Source organism: Octodon degus, unplaced genomic scaffold (genome assembly GCF_000260255.1).
Source record: "Octodon degus isolate 3935 unplaced genomic scaffold, OctDeg1.0 scaffold00324, whole genome shotgun sequence".
Taxonomy (NCBI): domain Eukaryota; kingdom Metazoa; phylum Chordata; class Mammalia; order Rodentia; family Octodontidae; genus Octodon; species Octodon degus.
The window spans coordinates 549,663-575,624 of NW_004524900.1; the positions used below are offsets into that span (position 1 = coordinate 549,663).

The 25,962-nt window shown below is 47.4% G+C and overlaps 1 protein-coding gene across 3 annotated transcripts in view; it reads right to left on the reverse strand.

Moving 5' to 3' along the window:
- Positions 1-1,581: 1,581 nt before the first annotated feature.
- Camk1d (calcium/calmodulin dependent protein kinase ID) overlaps positions 1,582-25,962 on the reverse strand; it is a 425,174-nt gene continuing 400,793 nt past the window's right edge. Inside the window, exons 7-11 of one of the 3 annotated variants that reach the window (XM_004647773.2) lie at positions 12,683-12,795; positions 11,190-11,268; positions 6,392-6,479; positions 5,017-5,134; positions 1,582-3,844 (exon numbers count right to left, since the gene is read on the reverse strand). In XM_004647773.2, the coding sequence (XP_004647830.1) occupies positions 3,726-3,844; positions 5,017-5,134; positions 6,392-6,479; positions 11,190-11,268; positions 12,683-12,795 (517 nt within the window). In that variant the 3' untranslated portion in view covers positions 1,582-3,725. Of the gene's footprint in view, positions 3,845-5,012; positions 5,135-6,391; positions 6,480-11,189; positions 11,269-12,682; positions 12,796-25,962 lie in introns of all 3 variants that reach the window. The other 2 variants (XM_023708066.1, XM_023708067.1) reach the window with 2 other exon arrangements.

Sequence of the window (25,962 nt, forward strand, 5' to 3'; positions counted from 1 at the left end):
GGCCCCAGCCTGGGCCCCCGTCCTTGGCTCTGCCTCAGAGGCTCCACTGTGGCTCTCCCAGGAGGTCACTTCTGATCCAGGATTTGAGCAGGGCCAAGGGTGTCCAGAGCTCTAAAACACCTCCAGCTCCTTTTCTTTCTCTTTAAAAATGTTTAGACAATGTGAGCGCCACTGGGTCAATCAAGCTAAGTGTCATTCCACCAGGGATGAATCCTGTTTCACAAGGGGACGTCCTTCCTCTCCTCTTTTTCACAAGGCTTCCTCCTTCTTCCTTGGCCTTGGCTCTCAAGGGGAGTTCCCTCCACAACTGACAATTTATCCAGGCTATACAGGACCTGTGTGTGTGTGTGTGTGTGTGTGTGTGTGCGCACGCATGTGTGCAAATGCACAGTATGAGGTTAATGCTGGGTAGGTAAACTGAGTCTAGGACTGAATTCCTTTTATCACATAGCTAATGTTTTCTAAAAGCCAAAGTTTTGTCTGTTTAGCCACAGTGTCTTCAGAAAGAAGCCAGAGGCCCGACTGCCCAGGACCCTGAACACTATGTTAAGAGCAAGTTAGATGGGGGACCCTCTCAAGCTCATAAGCTCCTGTGTCCTAGGGGCTGGTTCCTCTTCTCCAGATGAAAATTTTAGAAGCAACAGGATCAAGGTCAAAAACCCTAAGCCACACCCACCTTTTTTTTTTCTTTCTTTTTTTGCATCCTAGCTACACACTTCTTTATTTCAAGAGATGAAGAAGAGGTGGATCATCTTCTCTATTCTCCAACGGGGCCAGGCACTGTGGGAAGTGGTGGACCGCTCTTTCCTCTGGGGTTTTGTGCCTATCACCTAACCACACCCTGTGCTTTTTAGCTCTAGCCTTCTTTGCCCCACTCCAACCCGAGGCCAGTGGCTTCTGGTAAGCAGGGCTGTGGGGAGGAGGGAAGAGCCCAGCTGCAGGGTCCCCTGGGTAGGAGTGACAGGGGCCTGAGTGTGGTGCCACCCACTACTGTTTCAGATGCATACTAGCTGCTCTTCTGCCTAATTCAGGAACTAAAGATCAGGGAGCAAGGGAGGAACAGACAGGCAGCCAAGGGAAAGCCCATTCTATCATCCACAAGAGGAAGAAACCCCCACTTACTCTGAGAAGATGAAGAGAGGAGGAGGGGTAAGGAAAGATGCCTGAGAGGGTGCTGTACAATGGGGGCATGGAGGAGATGCTTGATCAATACTGGTGGAATCTGGCATCAGCCCAGTGGCCCAGAACTCACCCCCCCCCCCATTGATCAGGTCTTAAGGAAAGGCCCATTCTGCGTTCTTGTCCCATTTTGTAGCAAGACATAAATAATAGCAAGTGCTGTGAGAAAGGAGCCTTTTCTTTCATCCTGAAGGCTAGCAGGCATGGTGGGCACCTCCCCCAGGGAGCACTCTTCCTTGCTCTACACTGTTTAGGCACAAGACACTTGCAAGTGCAATGCATATAACTCACGCTCCATGTCAGCTCCAGACACTGTTTCCATTGCCAGTAAGAGAATTTGGCTTAAACACTGTTTTCTAACCGCAAAAGGCTACATAGGCCATGCAGTGCAAAGATCTGATAATAACTCATATTCACCCCAGAAGTATCATATTCAGGCAAACCATCACCCCTGTAGCCTTCTATTTATTTATTATTTTTTATACTGTATAAATGTGAATGTTCCCATGGCACTAGTTGGTAAGCAACATACTCATGAGCATAGATGGACGCCTTGGTTTTCTCAAATATGCGTTTAATACTAATGTCACTGTCTACCTTAAGGGAAGAAAGAGGTTGATGTATCTCCAATGTAGGTGACACTTGTTTCTTCACTGGGCCTATTGTCATTTTGTAGGCCTTTTCCAGGCTTTTTGCAGATATGAAAGAGTGATAGCTTAAATTCTCTGATACTTGTGTGACAGAAGCCCAGCAGGATTCTGCCTATGAGGCAGGTGGGGACAGGTGGCAGATGCGTGTATTCCCCGCTATTCTTACACCTCCTATGCTGGTGTCCTTAGTTATGAGGGATGGGGCTGTGAGCTCGGTAACATTCTGTGTGTGCGCGCTGTGCCTGTGTGTGTGTGTGTGCATCATGGAGGGTCAGGGGAACATCACTAAACACAGGCAAAGCACAGAAGTGACAAGGCCTTGCCCAAGAGGACTGTCCACACCTGCGCATCTGCAGGACAGAGGCATGGGTGCAGCAGCCAGGTCAGTCACTGGACCAGCAGGGACCTCAGGAGCACAGTGGGGTAAGAGCTGTGTGTGGCTGGGCCCAAGCATGCCCAGTGGGTGTGCGGAGCACTGGGATCCACCACCCGACTCTACGGGACAGCCGCCCCAGGGTTAGCCCAGGGTTGTGTGCTGCGCTCACTCTGTCCTGCACACCCAACCTCCATGTGGTTTTCATGTGGCCTGGTTTTCCTGAGACAGCCCCAATTTTAGTACTAGAAGCTGTCCTACATCCTGGAAAATCCTCAGTGCTGAGCAGCCTGGGGTCTTTGGTGATCCTGTCACCACAGGCTTTTGCTTTGGATGCCCGTGACAGTGGCTTTGCACACAGCAGGGCCTGTCTGAGGCCATTTCTGCAGTGGCCAGTGTTCTGCTCCCTTGGTGATCACCTCTTCTTATCACTCAGAAAAAGGGTTTCTTCTTCAAGGCTGGGTAAAAATGTACAGAAGCAATATGTGTGTGTGTGTGTGTGTGTGTGTGTGTGTGTGTGTTGGAGGCCATTTTAGATATAAGATTAGAAATGTATTTTTTAAAAAAAAGCAGAAAGAGATTCATTTTAAAACTGCATAGCTGAGATCAGAGTTTCATCCATTACCCCTCATGAGAAATGAGGGCTGCATGCAGGGTCATAACGCAGACGGCAGCTTGTCCCTTTGAATCCTGGCTTTGTGGCTATTGCTTTCACAGAGTATGGTTCGCTGTGAAGTTCAGCCGTGGGTCTTGGGGAAGCAGGATTCTTCCTTTTGCCATGGTTGACATGTGGCTTGCTGAAGCAGCCAGGGAAAGGGTTTTCTGCATACCCCCCCACCCTGAGCTGGAGAGAACACAGCCGCTGGGGCCACCATGATGCCTTCCTTCAGAGCTGACCCTCCCCAGAAGGCGAGAGAAGGGGCAGGAACAGAAGTAAAGTTCACTCTTGGTCTGGGAGACAGATTCTTGATCTTCTTATTAGAATTTTTAAAAATACCTTTAAATTCTCCTTCGAGGAAAAAAAATCTCTTAAATGTTAACATAAAAATACTATTGAAGCACAAATGATATAGGTCATATAACTGAGATACAGATCAAAAAGACATACTTCTTCAAAGGAAAAAACCACTAATGCACAATATTTACCAAAATTTAAATAATCCAGTTCAAACCTTTTTTTTTTGTCATGAAAAAAATACACCCTAGATAGCTGTCTACGCTGAGAAGAGTGGAAATGACAGAACGATGGGGGCAAGAAGGTCCATTCAGTCAGAGCTTTGTACGATTCATATTTACAGCACCAGATCCTATTAATTCAGCTCCCCTTGAGTTCATACAGTTTGTGAGAAATGAACACTTCAAAACTGTAGTATAAAATATGGCCATAAAAAACTTGTCTTCCAGTCCTATGCAGAAAGGTGCACCATGCAGGCAGGGGTGGGGTCTCACTGGAGGCACCAGCGTGGTGACTCTGGGGCTCCCCTTCCCTGGACCTGCCCCCTGGGTCCCACCTCCACAGCTGGTCACTTGCTTCCAGTGTGCACTGTCGTCACAGTAGTGGGCCTAGGTCTCCGCTCGGCTCCAACTCCCGAGACCCCCGAGGAAGAGGAAATGAAGCTACAGAGCGTGGAAGGTGCCAGGCCTGCAGGAGGAGGGGATACACAGGTTCAGAGCACCAGAAGATCCATGCTCTCCCTCCCTACTGTAGGGGCTAAATGGGCGGGGCTTATGGGGGAGCAAGCTTTTATGTATTTCAATTTATTTGTTTTGGCAGAGCTTGAAATCCAACCCCGAGGCCTTGTGCACACCAGTCTCACACTCTAGCTGAGCAACACCTTTGACCCCAGACTGCATTTGTATTCCCCACTGGAAAATCTTTGCATTGTGTTTCAGATGCTTTGTTCTTAGAACCAACTCATCTCTTTTCTTTGGTATAGATACTCTGGAAATATGTTTCAGCCTATGTAATACAGAAGGCCCTTTTATTGAGCACTTACTATGCCCTAGGTACTAGGTTAGGCATAGTGTAGTACTATTGTCATTATGAGAACTGTTCACTTATGCAAAAGCTCCATGAAAGAAGTATTTTCAGAATGAGTGGTGTGTAATCTGTACTCCTGGCAAGAAGCATTTTTTGATAGAGGGCACCTTGAAATGAGGTCATTCACCTGTTCCTGCATGAACTCAGTAGTCCTTCAACCTACAAGAATTCCTCCTGAGCTGGACTAATGCCTCATCAAGCAGAGAAGTCACCTGAGAAGGCCACAATGGAGACACAGTAGCAGCCATTCAGCTCTGATGGCATGTGTACATCCCTAGAGAGCTCTGTACACTGGGATGGGGTGGGGGGGGACCCATCTAATCAATTACTAGGATGGGCTTCACAGGTATATGACTAAAAAAATTCAATGAAGTACTGGCACGGTAGCACATGCTTCTAACCCTAGCCCTCTGGGAGGCTGTGGTAGGAGGATCATAAGTTCAAGCCCTGCTTAGGCAACTTATCAATTTAGTGAAAGGCTCTCTCTCTCTCTCTCTCTCTCTCTCTCTCTCTCTATATATATATATATATATATATATATATATATATATATATATATGCCATTGCTAAATTGAAGTGATATTACTGAGGGAATATGAATAGCCAATGATTGTACTAAAACGTGCAGGGTGGTCACAAGCATGAAATGGGATAGTGCACCGGAAGAGTCTGGCACACAGTAGGTGCTCTGCCCAGGAGAGAGAACTCCCTCCTCTCGGCCCAGCGTGACCCCAGAGGCCCACCCAGTGATTCAGGTTGTGCTACATACGCACAGTCTTTTTGGCTGGCCAGACTGAGGCTGCTTGAGACACCTGCACCGGAGCTGTCCAGGCTGCTGCCGAGATGTAGCCTTCTCATATGCCTCACCACGGCTGTGGCATTAAAGGCTTGCTGAAATTGCAGAACGAAAGAAAGATTAACCAGACAAAGTATCCAGCGACTTAGAAAAGACTCTGATGGCTTCTTTTAATTTCTCTGTTTACCCTGAGCCTGGTACATGTCTTCATTCTCAGAATACTTTAGGAAAACAACCTACACTGCTCCTTCTTCCAAAGAGGTGTGAATTTGTTTTAGCCCACTCCCTATCGAAATGCATTTTGGAGATTTAAAAAGTTTTCTTCTGATACCATAAAAATACAGAAGCAATTTGAAACATCTCCATAATTTAAGAGAACTTTTGAATAAAAGATATTATAATAGTTGAATGTGGCAGATTGGGTTTTTAAAATAGTATTTACATTCTTATAAATGGTACTTTGTCCTAAGTCATGCATTCCTGATGAATAAAGTAGGTCAGGGGAATTAATTTTGTTTCTGTACAGCCTCTCACTGCTGGCTTTCGTGGCCAGACAGCTAGCTCTCCATTATCCACACAGATGAGAATGTAGAGTTTAGGCATCTGTAGATGGACACAGAGGTGTTGCATTTAAATCTATCAAATTTTTACCAGAAAATATTGATGAACACAAACTTTCTGTTTTCTCTCTCCTTTCCATTATTACTTTAATTAATATTATTACTTTATTAATATTATAATAGTTGAATGTGGCAGATTGGGTTTTTAAAATAGTATAAAAGCTTACTGGGCCAGTGAGATAACTCAGCAGACTAAGTGCCTGCTTTGGCATGTGCAGGGACCAGGGTTCAATCCCTGGCACAGCATGCTGCACCAGCACCACCCTTGCTGAGCTGGCCACCAAGAATGGGCATGGCGGTGCATGCCTATAATGCCAGCATCATCGGGGAGGCTGAAAACAGGAAGATCACTATGCGTCTCAGTTGCATAGTGAGACCTTGTACCAAATACATAAAAAAAAAAGCTTAGTATTCAGAGTTTTAATGAAGTACAGAGTAGCTGAAAGAGTATATAGTGATTAACAGGTAGTGAAGGAGTTAAGAGCCCGCCTGACACTGCCTCTGAGTTACAGAAGGGACATCTTTAGTCACACACTTCATCCCTCTTACACCATGGTATGCCTTCCATGACTTAATCACTATCAATTAAAATGAGTGACATTAGTGAGGATCTAGGGGTTTCTATCCACTCTCAGAGGACAGTAACCTTTAGAAATAGATACGCTCATAGAACAGGGCAAATTTCAGGAGAGTGGGTACCATCACCAGAAAACTAGTCAGCGCATGACTTACTCTCCACTTGCTCTTTGCGAAGTTCTTCCGGATCTGGGCGCTAACAGACTCATGAATGTTTTTGTTGAGGGCAGTGTCACCAGCAATCCTGAAACAAAAGCAAAGAGCCATCTTTGGTGCCTGCCAGTGATCCCTGAGCTGTTTCCAGGGAAGACCTTCTTGTTCTCAGGGAGGCTGAGGCCAGTGAAGGGGAGACAGACTTGTCCCTAAATCCACACGTGCCACCCTCACCTCATAGTCCCACTCCAGGTCTGCACTCTGCACCCACCCCTTGCCCTGCCCCGCCCTCCCAGTGTACCTCACAGTCTGCCTTATTTTTCTTTTCTGGTGAGGCACCACCACACTACCACAACCTGCAATGAGAAGGCGGCCTGGGCTGTCTCTTTCCTGCCCCTCCCCAAGTCCCTCTGTTCAGCACTAACTAGTCTGAGGCCCCAGTGCTCTCCCTCAGCTCTCCTACCTCCTCCGCTGCTCACGCCTGCTGCTGGTTTCCTTGTACCCAGGCCTCCTGCTCTTGGCCCTCCCCAGGAGCTCTGCTCCAGGGTCTCACAGCTCCCTCTGCTCATCCCACCTGAGCTGGGCTCTGCAGTGACATTCCACACAACAGTGCCATAAGTCCTGTGCCCACACCTTCTCTGTGGCCTCTGAGAGGACTTACAGCCTCAGCTCAGCCCTGCTGCCTGCATCTTCTACCTCTGCATTTCCAAGAAAGTTCGCAGAACTTCTGCAGTCAGGATCTACTCTGTTGAGCTGGTCCTTGATGGTCCTGAGCTCTGTCTTTCTCTGGTACAGGGTCTCGCTATGTGGCTTGGACCCATAATGATCCTCCTCTCTCAGCCTCCTCTGCTCTGGGATTACAGGTGTGCACCACCACTCCCAGTTCTGGGGCTAGCAAGGCATGCCCAGGGTTCAGGAGCCAGCACGGCGTGTGATACTGGGGATTGAACTCAGGACCTTGGACTTGCCAAGATGCTTAGACAGCCAAGCTATCTCTCCAGCCCCACATCCCTGTTGTAGCTTTTGCTTGTTCTTGAGCAGGGAAGAACTCAGGTGTGCTCACCACTTCCTCTCCCAAGACCCTGCACCCTATTCCACCTCCCTCTGCTGTCTCCTTCCTTTGATCTTGGCCCATCCTGTTCTTTCTCTGCTTATACTCTCACCTTAGGAATCATTGAAAGTCACGTGTGGTCTACGCTTCTCTCCCACAGAGAGAAGTGGTTGGATTCAGTGTCCTCCTTCCCTGAATCCAACCACTTGGCCTGCCCTGTCAGAAGAAGCCATGCTCTGCTCTCAGTCTATCCTGGCCTTTTCTCCGTTTTCCATTCCCACTTCACACAATGCTAGGTAGGTATCTGGGGCCAAAATCACAGACCACACTACCTGGCTGGAAAGTACTTGTAGAGGAAAGAATCTGTTACCTCTTACACCACGACTGGCCTGGAAGTTGCTAATCTAGATGTCACAGACTGTGGCTTTCAGTTGCTTTGGGCAATGGAAGGAAATAAACTCAGGCATCATTCAAACAAGAAATCATGACCTTTCTTTCACTTGAGAATTACAACCATGGTTGAGGGACCAGATGCTGAGTCTGTGCCAGACTGGTCTATGTTTAGAGTCTATAATTCTAAACATAGAATCGATACTACCAGCAACCACCCTCCCCCACACTCCAGTGTACTCCCTCTTTCCAGCAGGTAACCAAAATGAACCAGTTTCCAGTTCTAACAATTGCCAACTGTCTCCTCTCCCCAGACACACATCAGGGAAATGAGGAGATTCAGGCAACTGTAGACATCTTTATCCAGCTTTTTCTCCTAGAGAGCCCAGGGGAGTGCTTCCTTCTGTATGGTTTTTAAAAGCTGCATCGTCAGGGAAGGATGCCAGTTCCCATGTGTCAGCAGCCAGCTCTTTCTTGGAAACAACTGGGCCACGCAGTAGGAAGCATGGAATTCCTATGGCTGAGCATGGCTGCATCCCAGCTCCAAACTGAACAGGCCAGGGAGGGGGTTCAGTGATTCTAGGACACGTGTTCTACCTGCCTGTCAGCAGCATGGTCTCCGGCACCTTGAACCCGGGCCTGGTGCCTGGACTCCGTTTCCCATGCCTTGGCTATGGGTAATGGTGGGCTGAGATGTAAGGAAAATGCAACCCTGAGCTATGTGAGGAATGTTTCTGGCTCCTTTTAAATAGCCGTGGGCTGGCTGCAGCTGAGTCAGTCATGCTGGGCAGCAGGTGGCCTTGGGTTTCCTGTCAGGTAGTCTTAAGAGTGGCTGAGGGCTGAGGGCTACAGCCACCTTGGGCCATAGTGACAGGACACAGTCCTCCTCCAGTGGGCAGCCATGATCACAACAGCAGTTCTTGCATTGGACAGGCCAGGAGGTTTCCACCAATAGTGGGGCTGGTACTAAGTGGAGCAGTATTCAGCAGCAAAATTGGAGCTGTGGGGCCTCAATACAGAAGGCATTTTGTCATCCAAACTCCCAGGAGTTGACCAATATCATGGACACAGAAAACTTTCTTTATGAATCATTAAACAGATTCAGAAATCTACAGATAAATACACCTCCTACATCACCCTGCCTCTCTGGGTTAAGCCCTTACTTTCTGTGTAGATGGAATTTACATAATCACACCTTTTGCAGCCCGTCTGGCTGTTTCTCTATTCACTGATCATCAAAGATCTCTCTCCTTGCTTTAGGTTGTTTTGTTTTGCTTTGTTTTCGTGGTATTGGGGATTGAACCTAGGGCTTTTGCATGAAGCTGTATTACAAACCCTTTATTCATTTCTTATTTTGAGACAGTCTTACTAAGTTGCTAAATTTCCCAGACTGCTCAACTGCCTAGAGCTCCCTCTGCTGCTGGCTGGTGCAAGCCCTCCTCTGGGTCGATACTGAGCAGACATCACACTCTGCAGGGCTATCCTGCCCTCTCCCAGAACCCACAGAGACTGGGATCTGGATTTTCAAAAATGGTAGATAAAGGAGAGACCAGGACTTAATCATCCTTCTTCTCAGCCCTCTGTATAGTGTTAATAAGCACTAGGAGGCAAATTATTGCCCTCCTTTTTGAGGTCTTTCCTCCAAAATACTGAAAGTCTTACAGGTTTAAAGGCTGTGGGCATGAAGTAAAAATCTACAATCTGATCATCATATACTTGGACCTGCTGTCCAAAATGACTTGCTAAAAAATATCAAGATGATACACAATCAGAACAAGCTTTTCAGAAAATCCCTTCCTCTCCTTTTCCTTTCTTGCAAGCAATGGCAAGGAAAAGTATCATTGTAGAGCAAGATAGTTTGGGCAGGATTCCCGGCTTTACCATGAGCTAGTTGTATAGTGTTAGCTAAGTTATTTGAGTTGTCTACAATGAAGGTACAATACCTCACAGCAGGTGAATTAAAATAGTGTGACACCACCCCTGGGTAGGTGGCCTTGGAAGGCTGCCAGCACTGGAGACCCTGAAGGAAATCCTATGGAGGATGGTGGGCTGCACAGTGCTCCGTAAGGTTCTTTAGGGGTACTTCTTCCTGAACTCATTTTTTTCCCTCCTTCCCTTCTCAGCACTGGAGATTGAAGCCAGACCCTTAACGTGATGCAAGTACTATACCACTGAGAAGTAACCCCAGTTCCTATTTTCCTCTTGTTGTGTGCTACCTTTTGGATCTTAACTTCCCCCAGGGCCCATGTGTTAACATCTTAGTCCCCAGCTTGGAGCTATTAGAAGGCAATAGAAACTTTAAAAGGAAGAGCCTCAAGGAAGTCTTGGGTGCCAGCAAATTGAACTGTGGGATATCAGTTTATTTTTCTCCCACCTCCTGCCCACCATAAAGTGAGTAGGTTGTTAAACCACATATTCCCTGCCATGCTGTGCCACCTCATCACAGGCTTAAACAACAGGGCCAACTGAACATAAACTGAAACCTCTGAAACTATGAGCCTACAGAAGCCTTTCCTGTTTGAAAGTTGATTATCTCAGGCACTTTGTTACAGTTCCTAACTCATTGGATTGTTACTATTGCATTTATTTCAAAATGGATGTTGATGGAAATTTAATAACAGCTACAACTAACTGCACTAGACATTGTATGAATCCCTTACCTGCATTATCTCTATTATTTTTCATATCCATTCAATGAACTAGGAAGGTCATTCTCATTCAATGATTAGAAAATTAGGACTCAGCAAAGTAAGGTATAAATTCAGGATCACAGCTAGTTACCAGGAAAGTCTGACTCAACTTTGGTGAGTGACATAAATTTGAAACGGTCCTAAGCCTATGGTTAGACTGGAAGAAACTTTTTTTTTTTTTGGCAGGCTCAGCCCACCTTACGGGCGGGGCTGGTGCAGCATTTTGTACGGAGGATAGAACCACGGTCCCCAGGGCCTGAGTTTGCCCAAGCAGGCATTTGAGACAGCTGAGCTATCCCGCTGGCCCCTTTGGAGAAACTTTAATTGGAAAAACATCTGAAAATAGAAAATACTTTATTTAACTACCAAGTAATAAACTCAGGGAATAACACTCTGAATCTTAATGTCTCATTGGGAGATTAGCTTTAATAAAGATGCTCCTCAAAAACTTTCTGCCAACTGAAAACCTGCACACTTCATGTCACATGAGTGCATTCAGAAGACTGTGCCCTACAGCACAAGACAGCTCCAGTGTTGGCTGCAGGAGAAAGCCCTGGCCAGAAGGAGAGAAAACTAATACTTGGGCATACTTCATAGGTGAGAAGAACCAGCAGGAAATGTACAAGGGGGCACATGCTGACACGGCCTTCACAGGGGCAGCTTTTCTTACCATGGATGCCGAGCTGCCTGCTCACAGGTGTATCTTTTATTTGGGTCTTTCTCCATCAGATTCCGGATAAAGTCTTTTGCTGTTCAAAAAGGTACAAGGGAAGAGTCAGTTTGTAGCTTGAGATGCAGTGTGTCCTCAGGAGCATCATGTACCACTAAGATGATGAAAATGACTCTCCACAGACCCTACTATACCATTGAGGAAGGGACTAGAAAGAGTACTGCTGCGAGATGCCACCAGGGGAACGAAGAGTGCATGGCAGGACATGGTGGGCCAGAAGCAGGACATCAGGAAAATGAGGGACAGGGTCACAGAACAGCCAGGAGATACCTGGTGCTAGCTCAAAACGCGTCATATGTCGGGGTCTGGCAGCCCACTCCCCACAGAAATGGGCTGCTGTGGACAAGCTGCACCTTTCTGAGCTCAGAGGCACATCTCCCCAGAGCTCCTCTCTATGAGTCGTATAGAATATATTCAAGCCTGGGCTTTGGAGGACTTCGGGAGATGGCAGGGTATTTCTGGGGAGGAGGAAATGATGTAAATAATACAATGCTGCCTCTTGTTAGTGCATTGGAGACTGGGAGGTATGGTTCATTCATCACTTCTCCTTACCCTGTTACTACTCTCCCTGAGCAGTTGGGTGGAATGGAGGCCCAGGTAAAGGCACAAAGACCCAGAGGCCTTCCCATATCCAGGGCCTTGGTGTTGCTCTTTTTCCACTCAGGAAGGATGATAACTGTCCTGGTAAAATCTCAGCATGGCATCCTGGCTGTGAGGACTGAGTCTGGACTGAGAGCTGGAGTCCTACTCCCAGCTCTGCACATCCTAGCTGCGCGGTTCTAGTCCAGTGACTGAGACTCAGTTTCCTCATGTGTCAAAAGGGAGCAACACTAACGCCACTGTGTAGGCCGTCCTGAGCACTGGGCAGAGTGGCGCATGCACAGGCTTCCAGGACCGCACACAGCAGGTGCTCGGTAACTGTTAGCTAATGATGTTTTACTCCCAGACTGGAGTGTGGCTGGCGATGTGGAAGGGCAAGTTCCTATCGCTCCCTGGCCAGGCTCAGGTCAAATATCCAAGCCAGTCCTCCATGCCGAGCTCAGGAAGCTTCTGCAAAAGCCATCATCAACTGGTGTTTGCACATCCACAACTCTTAGGTTGAAATCCTAAATCCCAAAACAGCAGCCTTAGGAGGTGATTAGGTTGTGAGGCAGAGCTCTTTTGAAGGAGATCACTGTCCTCATAAAAGAGACCCTGGAGAGTCTGTTCTGCCTCTCGCCATGTGAGGACTCAGCAGGAAGGCAGCCATCTGAGAATGAGAAGGTGGGCCCTCCCTGACAGCAGCAGTGCTGGTGGCCCTGAGCTTGTACTTCCAGCTTCCTGAACTGTGAGAAATTCATGTTTGCTGCCTAAGCACTAAGATAGTGGTATATACATTTTTCATAGTAGACTGAGATTCACTGTGAGTCCCAGAGCCCCCAGGGATGACCTACCTGAGTCGGAGATATCATCCCAGTAGGGGGAGTCAAACTCATATTCTGCCTTGAGGATCTGTTCGAAGAGTTTGGAATCATTTTCATCATAAAAAGGAGGGTAGCCACAGAGCCTGGAAGACAAGACAGGGTAAGATCTGAGAGTCTACATACCCAGGCAGTAGGTCTGCTTGCTGCCTGGGAGGACTGTCAATGAAATGATGGAGAACTACACAGTGTGTGCTACAAATACAAGCTCAGCAAAGGGACCATACATTCTGTGGCACAGGTGACACAGAAGCAGGAATGCATAGCACAGAGGGAAAACTAAGGTAATGATCAGAGGGCAGCATGTACACTTGTCTGCCTTAACTCTTTACATGGCATTAACCTCAGCCCCCTGCCCCCTAGAAGCCCATCGAGAGCCTCCTACAGACGGATTTTACCCATTTTGCCTGCAATGCTGTGCATATAATGGATGGGTTGGTAGAGAGCATAAACAAGATATATACTTAGCATATGCTTCAGGAGCCTTCCAGTTTCATTTTATTTAAGAAATTATCAGGATGGGGAGATACCTTGGTGGTCTAAGTGCCTGCCTGGCAAGCGCAAGGACCCGAGTTCGATCCCCAGTACTGCATGCCCCATGCTGGCCACTGAAATCAGGTGTGGTGGCGCACACCTGTAGTCCTAGTGCTGAGGAGGCTGAGACAGGAGGATCACTATGAGTCTGAGCTGCATAACAAGAGCCTATACCAAATAAATAAATATAGCATTTTAAAAAATCATCATAAGAAGAAAAGAAATTTTACATTAAGGAGTACCAAATTGTCAAGAGTTGCCCTGAGTTCAATGTTATCATTTCATACACCCAAAGGGGGTGTCTAGAAGGCTTCAGTTTTGCTTGTTACTGTGCAACACAAGTGAACAGGAGGTGGCTCAAGATGCGACACTAAGTGCCAGCCATCTGCCCACTGAGCCATTCTAAAGTTGGCCTTACAACAAAGGTTCTGTGAGGGTTCTAGAACATGTAACTCATTGATCTGGAGGGGCTGAAGGTCATCCAACAAATAAAATAGAAATAGAAAATTTTGATTAAGTATGCCAGCCACAATTGTCCCATGCAACTAACTGTGCATTCTAGGTGGGCACAGTGACATATACTATGATGGAGTACTCTGGGAGTGAGGCAGGATTATCACAAGTTCAAGCCTAACTGAGGCAACTTAGTGGTTTAGTGAGACCCTGCCTCAAAATGAACAATACAAACAGGCTAAGGATGTAGCTCAGTGCAAAATCCTGTGCTAAATTTCCCAGTAGCAGAAAAATAACTTGGATTCTGGGCCTAGGGAGGTAGCTCAGTAGTAAAATGTGGGCTTATCATGTGTAGTCCTTATTCACATAAACACACACACACACACACACACACACACACACACACGTAGATAGATGGATATAATTTTAAAACACCATAGCATTTCATTCTAGCTCTCTTCTCAATTCTGAAGCTACCTTTATTGTCAGCTGGCCATCGAAACATTTTTGGGTCGAGCTTCCGTGTCTGAAATGCAGATGGCTAACTACAAATTCCCTCTATTCTTTTTGGCTTCAAGTCACAGTAGCTCCTGTGACTGTCTGTATGCCTGTCTGACTGGCTGAGAGACTGAAGAAAATACCTATAACACACTAGGAGTCTGGGGAGTGGGGGAGCAGGCTCCTGCTGGGTCTGCACTGGTGGAAGAGGTAGGTTTGAGTCCCAGCTGTAAGGGGTCACAGAGCAGGGGACACGGGTGTACCATACTGGAAGGCCAGATGCAAAGCTGGTGGCACAGGCTTGGCTTATGGGACCAGAGGATGGCAGTGGCAGTGGGAGCTGGGTTACCCCCACATCACCTCACTCAGCACAGGGCTGTTCTAAGCACAGCTGCAGCCCAGAGACCAGCTCCACGAGAGTAAGTGAATGGGCAGCAGCAGGCTTGGGGCTTGAGGGGACCAGGCTGCCCACATGTGAGAAGTGAGACACAGGCAGGTTAAAGCACAGCCTGGGTCTCACATTCTCCAATGGCTCCTGTAGCAAGCAGCAAGAGCACCGGCTAGCTTCAGAGGGCACAAGTGACATCTCTCAGGGCTCTGAGACGTTCTATGGCCCAGTCTAATCAAAATCATCTGTCCTCACCAGGCAGTGGCAGGGGCTGAGTGCCTGGAAAATTTCACTTTTAAAGGTCTGCTGCTTTTGGAGAAATGAACAACACCAAAGGCTTCTGAAACCACAGCACACACTTCACTGCCCAAGCAAACCCTGGGGCGTGGGTGATGGATATGTAAATTTTCCCATAATGAGGATTTGGGATAAATGAAATGTGCATATTAGGAAAAGCAGAGAGAGCAAAATGTTCATTTGTCTTGGAAAAAACTTGAATTTTAGATACATGAGGTTTTTGTTTATTAACAACTGAGTGTATTTTATTTTATGGTTTGGCTTTCTAAGTGAAGCAAATCTTAAAAAATTTCTAAGAAAATTTTCTTCTGCCAATTTTTTAATGTATATTCCAATTTCTTTTCATCTTAGCTGTTTTGGGGGCATATAGATTATCATGTTCACATGGATATAGAAAGAACCAAAGCAGAGCGAATGGATATATCCTACCTTGGTGCCTCAGTGAGTTAAAATTAAGAAAGAGGATTGCAAAGCAAGGATGGTGACACTGTGGCACCTCAGTTCATGAACTTAATTCTTTTCAGGATTCTGGTCACAAACCAAGTTAGACGGGAACCGAATCAAATTCGGTGGCTAGACTCAATGTTGACATTATGAATAAATTTGATTTGGTTCCTGTCCAACTCAGTTTGGACCAGAATTGTGGAAAGAATTAAATTTGCAAACCAAGGTACCAGTGTAAAGCAGAAGAGCAAATATAGATTGTACAGCATGCAACTGACAATTTGGGGCTATTTGTGTTCGCACAAGAGGGCAGGACTGCCATTCTCATGAGGCTGCCTACCAGCACCTCCAATCTCTGCGTTCTTTACTAATGTCCCCGAAGTGTGATGTATTTGATATATGAAACCCTTCACATAATCTACAAATCATTTAGCATCATGGGCTCTCACAGAAGACAAAGCCCTTCTCAATTTTCTCAGCCTGAAAATTTATGGTTCAGAGTCACATTGAATTTTCACAACCAACGCCATCCACCATCACACACCCATCTGCCCTGAGCTGTGTCCCAGGATGTGTATCACGGCTGTCCCACTTCCTGTCACTCTTTAGTTCGCTACCAACACACCTGTGGCGCACATATGCAAACATGCAGCTAGCCTTAGTAGTCTGCTCTTCTAGTTTAGCCTCACCTGGAGCCTCATGTTGGGTCAGGAGCCCCACTGAGAGCTGTGCACACATCACTCTCACACCCCTACAAGTGTTCCAGACATCTTCTGTCAAGTCCTTTAGAGGCACTCTGCCCTGTGCCCCATATGCCAGTCTGTGTGGACAGGTGAGTGAGGCTGGTACTCTTGGACATTAGAGGGCACTGGCCCAGGGAACTGCAGCAGAGGCAGTGATAGAGGGGACATCAGGGTGTCCACACCATCCCCCAACGTACCCCCAGCTCTCAGGGTGGCTATGCTCCTTGAAGAAGTGCCACTCCTCTTCTGGGCAACTGATCCCTCCCTGCCCTCATCTCCTTGGGTGTAGGTGTATTTACTGCCCAGGGTCCCCATGCTGCTCCTGCGATGTCCACCACCCACTTTGCTATACAGGCCTTGTGCCATCCTTACTTCAAAAGCAAAGAAACTAGCAATGCTGCATAGTCTGACCCGGAGCCTACTCCACAGAATTCTGGTCTGTGTAATCCTCTCACCTCAGCTTCCAAGTGCTGATTATTACAGGTATGGTCCACCACACCTGGTGTGGTCTGCACTCTAAACTATGGTGCTTATTCACGTAGGGGAAGAAGACTTGAGACTTGAAGCTTCTCTTTTGGTCTTGAATTTGAGCTGTCCATATAGGTCATCTAGTTTGCCCTCAACTTGACCACTCCACCTTCAAGGTCCAGTGGGGGCCCAACCTTTCCAACCCTAACTCACATCAGAGCTTCTTTCTGGACTGAAGTAAGGCTAAGCGCTATTCCTAGCTGTTCTGGCACCCTTCACCTGGCCCTGGTACAGCTTCCCTGTCAGTGTAGCAAGCACTTCCCACTCTGTCCTCAGCTCTGACCTGTCCATGACCACTTCTGACTTGTACTTTTGGATATTAATGCCAGACAGAACCTACCCCTAGCATATGCTGGATTAATGCTTGGAGGAATTTAAAAAAAAAAAAAAAAAAGGCTGGCTCACTATCTACTGAGGCCTCTGGCTGGGCTGGGAACCAGAGATAAAGCCCTTCCTGAGGTAGAGGAAACTAGGCCACCATCCTCTACAAGGGCCTCAGTGTTCCCAGCAGCATCTCAGTGTGCCCACCAACACCTACAAGGCCTCAGTGTTCCCAGCAGACCTCACTTCCTGGTTCCTGTGTTCACTCCACTGGAGGTGGTGGAAACACTCATACTCCACATCATTTCCAAAGATCCTGGTGTGCAGGCCTGGCTAAAGGGCAGACAGCTCTGCCTCTAAGAGAGGATGCTGTGTCATTTGGGTCACCCAAAATGGCTCTCTTGGACACAGGCCCTCTCCATAGTGGAGAAGGTTTTCCATAGAATGGCAATGAATGTGAAACTCAGCAATGGCCAACGCTGGCTGATTTGGCAGTGAAGTTTTTCTTGGAGACTGAAATGCTACAATGCCATAAAAGCTCCTGTTGAGAGGCTCTGAGCACCTACTCGAGTCATTATCCTGTGCTATGTCATTCTGCCTCTTTGCCTTGGCCATGTCGCTGAACCTGTGCGACAAATGTGGATGTGTGCTGAAAGGATGTCCCGACAGTCACCAAATGCTGCCCCTCTCTGTCCTTTATCGGCTGATATCAGGCACCTCCCCGCCTGTGCTTGTATCCTGGCCCTCCCTCCATTATGCCCTATGGCTGCATTCCTCGCAGATCTTAACACCAGAGAAGATACAGAAACACAGGGAGACAGATGCTGGTTTCAGAAGTGGTGGCGAGAAGAGTGCTAGCCTGTGTGACGTCAGGCAGTGGTTTTATTTAATTGGATCACACTCTATGCTTCTGAGGTAAGAACATGCACCATGAGATCTACCCTCTCAACATGTTTAAGTGCATAACACACTATTGTCAACCACAGCAACAATAATATACAGCAGCTCGCTAGACTTTATTTATCTTGGCTAACTGAAAGTTTATGCCCTTGATAAGCAACCGCCTCTCTATCCCCCTGCCAACCACACTTCATTCCACTAAACTGACTCCTTTTAGGTCTTTCATATCAGTGGAATCAAGTGTGACTGGGTTATTTCAGTTAGCACAGTGCCCTCGAGGCTCATCTGTAGAATACCACGGCACAGAATTTCTTTCCTTTTTGAGGCTGAATAATATTCACTCTCTGGACATACCACATTTTATTTATCTATTCATCTGTCGATAGACACTGAGGTTGTTTCTGTCTTTTGGCCACTGTGAATAATAAAACTATGAATATGGGAAAGCTATGCTCTTCTGGACTTGGACTTTAGTTCTTTTGAAACACTGCTAGATTCTATTTTTTAGTTTTAGAGGAAGCTCTGGACTGTTTTCCATAATGGTTGTCCCACAGCCTCCTCACTAACACTCTGTTGTGTTCTGTTCTTTTTTTTATTGCTGTTTTTTATTTCTCCCAAAACATAGAAATGGTTCAAGTATACGAAAGAATGCTCAGTGTTACTAATCATCAGGGAAATGTGGATGAAAACCAAAGTGCAATACCACGGCACAGGGTATCTGTTAGAATGGCCATAGCCAGGCACTTTAAAGAAGCATCTCCGTTTTCACATGAGTCATATAGAATCCCAAGGTCTTCATTTTTAATCTATGCTATGGCTTCAAGGTCTTCTTCAAAAAATTCATGTGGATATTTAATTTTCACTGGACAGTGAAAAGGTGAGCCTTTTAAGAGGTGGCCATGCCATGACAGTATAAATTGATTGCTGCTGTCATCTGGGGCCTGGGCTCCCCTTCCCTTTCCACCCTATATTCTCACTCTTGCCCTCCCTCCTTCTGCTTTGGGATGACACGGCATCAGGACCTCTCCAGATGTCAATACCATGCCTTTGGACTTCTCAGTCTCTAGGAGCATGAGTCAAATAAATACTATACATTCACAGGCTGTGGCATTCTGGATAGCCACAGAAAATGGGCTGGTTGAGTGCCTTAGGTATATGGAGGCTGTAGTCACTGACATCCACTTTGCTCCGCCTGTAGGCCAGGTCCTGGGTTTGCTACTGGAGCTAGGATGAGATAAGAACTTCCTGCATGTGCTCAGAGCAGCAGGACAGACCCAGACAGACAGCAGGAATGTAGGTGGCAACAATCATAGAGCAGAGTGCAGGCCATCATGGAAGGCACAGTAGAGGTCACAGAACCCAAGTTGGTTTTGGGAGAAGAGGTGGGACGCGTATGCCATCTCAGGAGGTGCTGGAGATCCACAGGAGAAACTGACAGGGCTATAGGTAGGAGTGGCTAAGCAGTGAGAAGGGCACAGAGGAGCACAGTTCAACAAAAACCAAAGAGGCATTTAGTGCTGCTACATTCAATGTAGCCACCATGTAGCTAGCCTGCTTTAGGAGGCTGATGCAGGGTGATCACAAGTTTTAGAACAGCCTGAGCACCTTAATGAGACCTTGTCTCAAAACACAAAGTAAAAAGGCTTAGATTTTAGTTCGAGGCTTCCTGGGTTCAGTCAATGCTGGGAGAAGAAAAGGGAGCTCCTGGTGTGGACAGCTGTTGTGGACAGTGGGGAGGCTGCTCAGGACTGCGCTCCCCTCCCTAAGGAACGGTCAGGCCTTCGGGACATAGCACAGCTTTGCACAGTGCAGATGAAGCAGCAATGGGGCAGCTGGCTTTGTGTCCAGAGGGGCAGACTGGAGGTGAAGACAATTGAGCATCTGGGCTGCAGGACAATGAGAAGAGGATAGGTTCAGTGGGTGGTAACTGGAGTACAGACCCATCACAGGGTGACAGTGAGGCAGGCTCTAGTGATGACCAGGTTTGAAGACTGGTTGTGGGATGGAGAGAGGGAAGAGCAGGTGGCAGGAGGGACACACCTGCGCCCACAGTTGAGGCTCTGGCCTATTCCACACAAACCCTACAACAAATCCCGTCTCCTGATGTACCACCTCCTATGGAGGGGGAGGAAGCAACTCCACGCAGGCTGTAGAACGCTGGGCCAGGTGCATGTGAGGGAGGCAAGGGAGGCATCCAGCAGGCAGCTGGGGCAGAGGCCTGCAGCCAGGGCCAGGTATGGCCTGGACATGCTCCAGCAGCATTTGCACTCATGCTGGAGGAGCAGCTGAGCTCCCTCGGAGTGCTTCTGCAGACACGCCTGGGGCTGAGACAGGCCCTCCACAGAGCTACTGTGGCCCATAGAGGTTTGTTGGGCAAGCAGACATTTAACATAAATGCAACCCTAAATGACCACAGATAGTTGCTATTCTAACGAATGTGCCATGACCCCTACAAATTCCCATTTGTCCGAGTCTGGGGCATCAGGATGCAGGTCTCCTGGATGCCTAGTGCAGACTGCTGCATGGGTAAGAGTTTGTCTGTGTCCTTGGATGAGCCTGCAGACCCCAACAGCAGCAGAAGTGGCCTGCTATGCACACAGTATGCCCTGGCCCTGTATGCACCAGGACAGTGACTCTGAGTTACAGGCCGAGGTGGGGCCCAGGGAAGACCACTTTCAAGGGGAGGTCAAGCCTCAGCACCTTGCTAGTCATTCTTGGGCTGCTGAAGCTGTGAAAAAGAGGGAATTTCCGCAGACCCATTGACTCTTTGCCCCATTGGTCTCCTCTGGATGCAGCGTCCCAGGACAGCGTTCCCCTCTGAACCCCTGGCCTGCTGTAGAGGGAGGGAGGAGTCTCATTAGGGAACCAGGAGAGGCTCCCAGGAGGAGGTGTGGCTCAGGCTGCTGCCCACCAGGGTCCCTGGGAATCTTGCAATGGCTTAAGATGCCTGCATCCTTCCCCTGCAATGTATTCTAAAGTTTGTCTTGTTTTTATAAGCATAACTTGAGCTCATAGTTTTAAAAAAAAAAAACTGAAATGGTACAGAAAACTATAAAGGAAAAGTTCACTCCCAGGTCCTCATCCCCAGTCCTGCAACTGATTCTTGTGAATGTTTGCAGAAGTTCTCTTGGCACAGACAGGCATGCATGCACATGGACATGTGCACAGGGTCAAGATGTCACATGCCTGAATAATCAGCACAGGCTGGAAGACTGCACAAACCAGTGCCCTGTGTTTATTTCACAGGCAGTAAGGCCCTGGTGTGAGATCACATGATCCTCTTCAGGGGAAGTCTTGCTTTTGCCATTCACATTAGCTGGCACCCTTCCTGGCCTCCTGATCCAGAAGGGTGCAAAGCCCAGCAGCTGTCATAGCCCAGAGGCCTCCGCTCCTGCACCACTCCAGCCCTCCTCAAGCTCAGGGCTAGTTCAGCAAGTCCCTAGGTTGTCACTCAAGGTTGACCACACTGGCTCCACCCAAGCATGGCTGTGGTTCCAGGGCCTTTCTCACCATGTTTCTGTTGCAGAATTATTCCTTCTGTGCCCTGTTCTCTGTGTCAGGCGGCTAAGCTCCCCAGCTGTGACCCACCTGCTCATGCGCAGAGCTCTTCATGTCACCCTTGTTTGGTGATGTGTCAGGGTCAGGGCGGGGACCCCTCACCTCTGCTCTGTGCTCAGCCAGCCTCCTGGACACTGCTGCTGGGACACACATGTTGGTTTTGGTCTGTCTAGGCCCCAGTGTCTCCTCTGTTACAGCTCCATGGTGGTGATGGCCTCTCACGCAAGTTTTGCAATCCCAGTAGCTAGCCCAGCACAAAGCACACACTCTGCAAAAGCTTGTTGGAGGAGACAGTCTTCACATGCTCTCACCTCTCGTGGACTCCACCCCCACCTTCTCAGCCCCCCTCCAAACCACTCCCATTCTCACAGTCCAGGTTAAGTGCTATCTCTTCCTTTAGTGTTCTCAAGAAACTTCTTGTGGGCTGAGGTGATAGCTTGGCAGTCTAAGTGCCTGCCTGGCAAATGCAAGGTCCTGAGTTCGGTCTCGGGTATCACAGGCCATGCTGGCCTTGAAATTGGGTGTGGTGGTGTACACCTGTAAGCCCAGTGCTGGGGCGGCTGAAAAAGGAGGATCACTATCAGTCTGAGCTCTGTAGCAACACCCTGTACCAAATGAAGAAAGGAAGGAAGGAAGGAAGGAAGGAAGGAAGGAAGGAAGGAAGGCAGGCAGGCAGGCAGGCAGGCAGGCAGGCAGGCAGGCAGGCAGACAGACAAAAAGAAGGGCTGGCCAAATAGTTCAGTAGATTAAAGCATCTGCTTAGGCAGACACAGTGGCCAGGATTTGATCCCCAGCATGCCATGCTGGCCCCGCTTCTGGGTTGTGCTGAGATGGTGATTGAGACTGGGTGTGGTGGTGTGCACCTGTAATCCCAGCTCTTTGGGAGGCTGATCACAGGCAGATCACTATGAGTACAAGCTACATAGTGAGACCCTGTAGACCCCTGTAGACCCTTACTAAAAGCTACAAAGAAAAAAAAATCAAGAAAGAAAGAAAGAAAGAAAGAAAGAAAGAAAGAAAGAAAGAAATTTTCTTGTTTCTTGTGTGTCTCATTTGATTGTGATGCTGAGGATCAAACCCAGGGCCTCACATGTGCTAGGCAAGTGCTCTATCACTGAGCTACAAGCCACACTCTTAATTTTAAAAAAATAATTTTGAGTTAGGATCTTGCTCAGTTGCCCAGGTTGGCCTTAAATTATAGATCTTTCTGTCTCAGCCTCCTGAGTAGCTGAGATTATAGAGGTGCACCATCACGCCTAGCATTTACATCTTATTATTGGGGTGGGAATGTTTATCTTCCCACTTTGGTTACGAGATGCTCATGTATCTGCTGGACATGGTCCCAGTGGTGCTGCTGTGCATGTACTATGCAGTGCAGCAGAGTCAGAGCTCAGGATGTCCAGAAGCAGGAGGAAAATCAGTGGCGCTGTTTAGGGGGCTGTTAGGAAACAGAGCTATGTACATTGTCCATTTGCGTCAAACATGCACAAGCTCACTTTGTCAGACTTACGAAAGAATCTGACTCATGAACTTTCTCTCTGAATGAAACTTGTTCATAAGTCAGAAGCTTACTGTGCTTCTTTTGTATTTTTCATGATTTAAGGGATATAGGCCAACTGATTCACTGATTCCCTAATGAACGGGAATGCTTTACATGAAGCTCTCAACACCTATGTTTGTATGCAGCACTGTGCATGTAAGTTGATAAGAGCAGCAAGAGGTGCTGGGGATGTGGCTGTGGTACAGCGCTTGCTCAGCATGTGTGAGGAGACCCTCGGGTTGATACACAGCTCTACTCAAAGAGAAAAAAACTAGAGGTGAATTCTCAAAAATGGATGTTTACTCTGGAAAAGAAAGTCTCAACCAGCTTTCCCAAAAATAATTGTTTTTCAGCTATTATTGCAGGAAAGCCTCCTAAAAATGACACCTTCCACCCTGTGGAATGAATAGAGCAAACCTACAGAAGATATGTCCTGAGCTCCCACTTCCCTGAGCCTGACACCTTCCTTCTTTCAGCAACTGTTTATCTGATGACATTCAGAGGAGGCAGCCCCTGCTGCCACACTGAGACCATACATGGAAGCTGCAGGTGTTTAAAGAAAGACTTCACATAGGAAGGAGATTTTCAAAGTCACGGACAAAAACATCATCTCTCGACTCAACCCCTCATTTCGGGCTCTGGAGAAGAGGTAAGGCGATGGTCACAGAGCCACTGTCACAGCGCTGGCATCTGGGTGGGCCTGCTCTAGAAGAACAGAGGCCATTTCAGTCCAGTCCTAAGCCACCCTGGAAGCACTGATAAGTGAGATGCTGTCACACAGCAGGGGACAAGACAGACCCGAGTCCTGCCCTGCTGAGTTCTGTAGTCCAGCCTCACATACAGGACAGTGGGATATTTATCTTTCTACAGAAAAGACACTAATTACGGTGAGTGTGTCTCTAGAAAAGTCAGTAACAGAGCTACCATCTAGTGAGCACAGCTGAGCGCCAGACACTTACGACTCACACTTGAGACTTAAATGTAGCATCTCATTTTATGAGATATTTAGAAGGTGAGGTTTTTTTTTTTTTAAATAAACTTTCCGTTTCTTGAGAAGGAAATTAGTGCACGAAAGGCCAGACAGCTTGCTCTTTCCTGAAGGGCAAAATACATCTTAGAAGTCTTTTTGTACAACACCTAAGCCAAATCACATTAATCTTCAGGTAAAAAGCCCTATACGTCACCACAAAGATGAGGGGACATTACCATTTGCATGGTCTTTTTAAACCTGCTCTGAAGTCAGCATCTTGATCCTTGTGTATTATACATTTGGAATTGGAGCTGGCGACAAGGCCGAGCAATCTGCCACAGAATCAACAAATAGCCCAAAGTGTCTGCAGTTATGAAATCAATGCCTAATGTTCTGAGCAGCCAGCCATCCTGAAAGACAGACTGGAAGAAAATGCCTGCCCTCATTACAGTCCTGTCTGTGGGACACAGGGACTGAAGAAAAATGATCTGCACTGCTATTGAACCAAATTCCAACATCATTTATTGACTTGCTTAAGTTCAGGGCTGTGCTCCCATGCTAGTTGCCTGGGGACATAAAGGCGGAAAATCTTTTTCTACTAAGACCCTGTGGAATTTGATGGAACAGGGCAAAAGGCTGGGCATGCCTGATTGACCCAGGGAACAGGGAAGCAAGCAAATATACTACAGCAAGGTGTTTAAGTACCTGGGGAATGTGCTTCTGAAAATTTGAAAATTATTTCAAATATTTTACCTAAAAATATTTGAATGTGATGGTCCACATTCAGAACTGAATGACAACCTAGGTTTCTCTGTTTCAGTCTCACAGGGCTGGAAAGGCTCTGAAGAAAAATGAGCAATTTTCCTAGGAAAGGTCCAACTCTGCTTTCGGAGTGGCAGAGCATGCTACCGGGACTCACTGCGTGTCACACACTCTAATACTGGATGTGGAGCAGCGTGGTTCTAAGTGTCTCGTGAAGTCTCAGAACTACTCACGAACAACCATACGTCATGACCCAAGGCCAGCAGTGCAATAGGAGGGTGGGTAGGAGCTGCCTTACTGTTTTGTGCGTTATGAATGTGCTGATAGAATGTCTTACACCTGCTTTAAACTTTGATCTTGTGTGCTAGTATTTCCATGGATTTAGCCAAGGAGCCTTGACTGCTAAGAATGGCTTGAGGTTCCTGAGAACACACACTCAAAGGCGTGTTTGTAAAGGATGAATACAGCACTTCCTTGCGATTAGTCTAGGGTGCCAAAAGTGGCTGAAGGCTGCCTCCCATACGTTACACTTGACATAAGCTACTCCAGGCCCAGTGGATTTCTGAAAAGCATTAGCACCATCGGCCAGACCTGGGCAGCTGACACTCCAGTGGGTCTGATACACTGAGGCAGGTCTGATACACTGGGGCAGCCACCATCTGCTCTCCCGTCTTGGTGCTTGGCAAGAGCTCAACAAGTGTTTATCAAATGAATATCTGTGGCCCATATTAAGGAACCTAAGTTTATTCATCTTCTAGACACTGTGGAAGCCTAAAAACTAATAAAATAAACCAAAGCTTTTAAAGCTGATAAATCTTTTGCAGTTATTCACAGGTCCTAACTAGTGAGCAAAATGGGCTTCAGTAGGTGACGTTATAGACTAGACCAATGAGGTCAGAATCATTCTGTGTATAGATCCAATGATGTCAGTTACTATCTGTTTGATTATGTGCATTCCCAGAGGTTTTTGCTTGCAAACTTAAGAGGCAAGTAGGCCAGAGGGTGCAAGCCTAGCTCGCACAGTAACACCAGGGACTGGGCGACTCCAGCCATGAGCTGTTGACAGAATCCAGTGGATAAAGGTCCCATCCTTTCCTGCGGTTGGAGTAATAATGCCTTGAAAGCTGAGAATGGGTAAGCAGATTATGGAAAGATCTGGGGGAGAAAGGAGAGGGTCTACTAGAAGGAAAAAAAGGAAACACATCCCTTCAGGTTGACCCACAAACAGAGCTGACAGGAGTACTTTGGGAAGGAGAGGAGGGTGGGGATGGAGAGTACTCCCTTCCCCGAGCACCAGGAGAACAGCCTAACCCACCT